The 5297-nt window shown below is 37.0% G+C and overlaps 1 protein-coding gene across 1 annotated transcript in view; it reads right to left on the bottom strand.

Moving 5' to 3' along the window:
• CASD1 (CAS1 domain containing 1) overlaps window positions 1-5297 on the bottom strand; it is a 21142-nt gene that overhangs the window by 9641 nt on the left and 6204 nt on the right. The window contains 4 exon segments of the mRNA XM_009994909.1: window positions 1-2; window positions 4-239; window positions 1016-1230; window positions 2893-3016. The exon segment at window positions 1-2 is cut by the window's left edge and continues 185 nt beyond it. Of these exon segments, the coding sequence (XP_009993211.1) occupies window positions 1-2; window positions 4-239; window positions 1016-1230; window positions 2893-3016 (577 nt within the window).

The following is a 5297-nucleotide window of genomic DNA, read 5'->3' as shown; positions in this document are numbered from 1 at the left end:
TTAGGAGAGCTGAGGGCAGGTTTCTTCTCTTCTCCACTTTCCAAATCAGTGCATGATTTGTTCTTCCGAAAATTATTCCGATGAATTAAACTGATAATGAAATATCCAATAATGGACAAAGTAAAGAAACAGAAAGCTAACTTCTGTATCAGAGTGAGAGGAGGCTGAGGCTGGCAGCAGGAACCATCAATGGGCTTCATTATCTTATTGCAGTAGACATTCATAAGAATCATCGCATTCTGTCAAAAAAACAAGCAGTTTGTCAATTAACCTCTAATTAAAAAGTTAACATTTTCATTGTAAGAAACTTTATTCTAGATCATATGTTGACATAAAACATGTGCAATTCTCCCTTATCATTACATAAATAAAATTTCACAATACTCCATACACCTAATACTTGAAAGCAACTGAAACCTGGAAAGCAGTGGAACTAGAAGGAACATGGTGGGAGAGCTTAGTCAGAAGGACAGACTGACAAAGCTCAGAGGGGCTCACTGCATGCATGCATATATATACACACACACACCTATGTGTATATGTATGTGTGTGTATATATATACACACTGGTAGATTAAAGATAAAATAAGAAATAAAGCCAGAGGCACTCTTTGCAACCAGGAAGGTGTATACTGCATGTTTTCTTAGCCTTTTCATACTCCTTACTGAACAAAATCACTTGGTCAAACAGGGAAGAATTTAAGACAGATTTCTTAGCACTGCTTTTCCAATCACTATCTCTTTAACTCATTCATGCAGATGAAGGCACTGAGATTGCACTCAGGCTGTAAAAGATCTAGCAGATTAACAGCTATTTTAAAATAGCTATGCACCAATGTATTATGGGTTTTTAAACATCCTGTGCAACTCACCACCCACCCACCGGTAAAAAATTTCCTGAAGAATGTGCAGGTCCTCATTACATTCCTATCCTCTGCCATTTCAGAATATTAACAGAAAATCTTGCTTTACTATTACTGCTTTTTTAATATTGACCTGTGATAAAAATACTTACTGTATCTCTACTAGATTCAGGGAGATGCAGGCCATCTGCAGACTTCATGATAGTTTCTTGTGCTATCAGTTTTGATACACTGAACACTTTAACTTTAGCTTTGGAATTTCGGGAGCTGCTGTTCAAAATACGAACAGCTGCTTCATTATAAGCATCTATTTTCTCATTAGTGATCATTTTCCGACTTTCACTCAGCATATCTTCATAAACAGGATCTGAATTTGAAAAGAAAAAGAACAGACACATGAATTTACTTTATTTTAGGTAGTCACAACTGTTTAATGTAAAGAAAATATGAACAATGAGAAATAAATGACTGCTACAGGAACTAGTAATGACAGTTGCTTATGATGAAATGTTCTTATTGCCATTCCCTAGTCATGCACTTGTAGATTAGAAAGTTTTAGCCAGACATGAATGCCTGTTCAACTTCTCCAAACCCATTTAAGAGTGTATAATGCTGGAATGCAGAGCTGCTTATACTTTGGAATGAAATCCCCTAAGGAAAGACTCCAAAGCCAAGATAGAAGATAGGCAGGAGAACAGACACATGGGGAAAAAAAAAAAAAGTAAATCTCTCAAGCCCTCTAGTTACTGCTGAACAAACCAGCTCCTTGCTTCTCTAAGTCATAGTCCATAAGCATATTCCACTTGCTCCTGTTGATTCAACTGATGGCAGATTTTCAGTTTTTCAGAAGAATGGAACACCACTTTAACTGCCTGCAGGCTTTAGAACTTATGTAGGGCTTAACACAAAGATATATGGGCTTCTTGATCAAAAGGACAGCTGGAGATCAACAGGTTGCTATGGAAAGCTACTGATGTTCATAACTGGTGAAACACACAGAGCTGTCATTTGATTTACTTTAGCTACCTCAATACCTACTTTTGGACAATCAACGTTAGTCAACTCTATGTGTACAAACTGCTTTTCCACTAAACTGTTCCATTAAAGAGCTCAGAGATCACTTAGATGGACTGGATCTTCATCAACAGAATGTTGAGATATCTCTGGCAGCTATCTGCTTCTGCTATAGATAAACACGGTTTTGAAAAGAATGCAAGAAGATTAATCTGTTGACTCAGGTTTACCTCTAGAACCAGCTTTGATGGGAACCTGGATGTGACTGTAAGGGTACAGCTGCGTATACTCCTATTAGGGCCTGTGTTTCTAACTGAGGTGATGATAATCTAAAATGCTGTGTTCTATGGCAGATAAATCAGGAGCACATTCTACCTATAAGTTCATTGTTCAGTGTCAGAGACATACCTTAGTTTTATTAAAGAAAAGGAAAAGAAGGTAAGGGTTGTGACATAATAAAAATATCACAGTCTCATTTTGAACCACAATTTCTGGCTCCTAATCTTGATCGATCAGTGCTCAATGTACAGAACCAAATTTCATTATAGAGACCTGAATTCTCTGCATTCTCTAGAGTATGTCTATTCAGTCTAGACACACAGAGGGGATGCACTTGTTGAACCTCTCCTATTATTTACACAATTTTAAAACTTAATTGAACACAAATGCAGGAATACAGCTGTTTTATGCACTTGTGTTCTTGACTCCCAGGAGGCACATATGGAGTACAGCTCAGGGACAACAGACCTGGCATATTGAGTCTGACCATAAGCTAAGGAAGAATTAAGAGCTTGGATGGCAAAAGATTTCCCTGAGAAAGCTGCAAAATCCATCACTAGTAACAGCTAGTTAGGTACCAGCTAGTTAAGGCTGCACAAAAGACTAAACTGGAATCCAACCAATACCATTTTTACTCTTCAAGCAAGCAGTATGGACTGAGCTTTCCATATGCTAAAGGACAATGATTCATGAGATAGTTACAGTAAAAACTGTTACCTCCTGTTTATTACTTTACCTTGTAAGACCCAGTAAACATCACTGCTTTTTGCTAATTTTTCCAAAAGAGGTGCAATTGAAGTGATATTGATTTTATATTGTGTGAGGGCTTCACTGCTGCCATTGTGAATCTTGATAGACCACTGGAAAAACAAAGAAAGAGATTCAGAAACTGTACGTCCGAGGAACCTTAATTAACTGATTGCATTGCTCTGTTAATAGCTATTTTTCATTATTTTTATAAAGCTGTGTTATTTCTTTATTCTTTGCTTTTGAAGTGCTAAAACATTTCTTTTGGACACAGTAGCTGTGTAGGCAGATAACTACATCCAAACAGATCAATTAGATGTGGAATATATAATTCAACATATATTCAATTTTTCATTAATGAGATTGTGCAAGGTGTTTTAATTAAAAGTCCTTTCACTTTGAACAATGATGAAGTAGAAAAGCCAGTTACATTATATAAAAAACCATGGCCAATTCAGTCTGTTTTCCTCTAGGAAATTACCACAGCAAGAGATGCATGCAAGCAAAACTTGACAGTAGCATTGAGTTCCAATATTTCCATCTGTTTTGCAGAAATACACAAAGTAAAACCAAGTAAGAGCCATTTTAATTTCTGATTTAATCTTCTTCTACATGAAATGATTAGGAGAATGCTATAGCCACCCAAAACTTTCTCCTAACTTCTGCGAAGAATCTCCCACACTGCAGGAAAAATGTAAGTAGCTTTTTTTTTTTAAGTATTACTGTATCTATACCGAGTTACTCAAAATCCATTAAAAAAAAAATAAAATAGAGTCTGCAGTGAACTCTGTAGTTATTTCTAAATATCTACATAAAATTTTGATGAAAGCCAATTACACTGATTAATACCCTTCCTGAGAATATTATCAAATATAAACAAATACTTAATGAAACCAAATAACATGCAGCTGCTCTCAGAACTCAGAAAATAAGCATTTTCTTCCCATAACTAAATCTTTACTTCTGAAAAACCTACCGTATTTACACAGACATTTTAAGAAGCATATTCTATTCAACAGGAAGCCAGGAACTACGAAGCAGAGCACAGCAGTGATAATCTCAGAACACCTACTTTTCCCAGAATAACCAAGCAACTGAGTTCTGTACTAGCTGGAGCTTCTCCAGGTTATAAGACTTCAACTTCTACTTATAAACTGTTGTGCAGTTGACATCTTAAGACAGATACATCCAGACCAAAGCTGCATGACCAAACCAAGAGCTAAGTTAAAGACACAGGTAAGTTCCAAATTGCTGACAAATCCAAGGACACACACCAGTTTAAACCAGTAGCAGGTTACCACACCAGTGATATCCTTGGTAATGGTGCTGATGAATTAAGAGTTTTGAAGCATTTTATTTTTCTGCAAGTCCCTTTACATAGGATATATTTATCTTTGGCCAACTTTTTTTGTGCAAATATATTAATATTATAAAGAGCTGAGCGCCACATACATATTGTTTTTTATCTCCTGCTGCCCACAAAAGACAAAAAGCTATGGCTAATGTATATATAGAGAGTATAAGAAATTATTTAGCTAGGACTCCTGCAGTATTGCAATCTGACCTTCCACATGTCAGAATCCTATCCATAAATAATGGCATTTTCTGGGTGAAGTGCATTGATTCATGCTTGTGAGACATGCTAGATTCTCAAACTGAGCATAGATATTCTAGTCTTACTAAGATTCCTAAGGCTCAAGTGTTTTTGAGGATCCTACAGAGGAGGAGAATTTATGGGGCTGCCCTGTAAGAATAGAGAATTTCTGACCCCTCAGGAAATGTGTGGAGGTCTGCATACATATATGACTTTCCCCTAAAAATGGGGGTATTCACCCTACACTGGCATGCCCAGGAGCTTCCATAGTGGCAGGATGCCTGAACTATGTCTCAACAAAATTGCTTTCAAATTATTTAGTTTAAAATTGAACACATTTCCACACACACACACACATTTGTGCTGGTATGAATTTATAATACCTAATTCCTTTCAAATTCCAGTTCCAAAATATCTGGAAGTAGGGGATATAAAATGTGCAATTAATGAGAAGCGCATTTTTTTGACTCTTGATCCCCAGTACCAGCCAGTTACTGGAACAGACTACTTGGGGGGAGGGCTGCTGAATTCCATCCCTGAAGTTTGAAGGAACTGGTTGACTCCTGTCAAGCACAAATCAGGTTTAACTGATCCTGCCTTGTGGAAAACTGATGGGGTAGGAGACCTCTTCAGGTCCTTGTCAGCCCTGCTTTCTGTGATGCTGCAGCTCATAGCAATGGTGGAAACTTCCAGCAGAATGTGATTAAGGAAGTGCAGTCTCTTTGGGTGTTGAATTATTCTTGTAAAATTCATGTTTTTGCCCATAGCAGTCTAAAATAAGTATGCATGCTTGAAAGAGT

Source organism: Chaetura pelagica, unplaced genomic scaffold (genome assembly GCF_000747805.2).
Source record: "Chaetura pelagica isolate M959 unplaced genomic scaffold, ChaPel_1.0 scaffold12, whole genome shotgun sequence".
NCBI classification, from domain to species: Eukaryota; Metazoa; Chordata; class Aves; order Apodiformes; family Apodidae; genus Chaetura; species Chaetura pelagica.
Note: the sequence above shows the minus strand (reverse complement) of the source record. Positions and strands in the feature narration are given on the sequence as shown.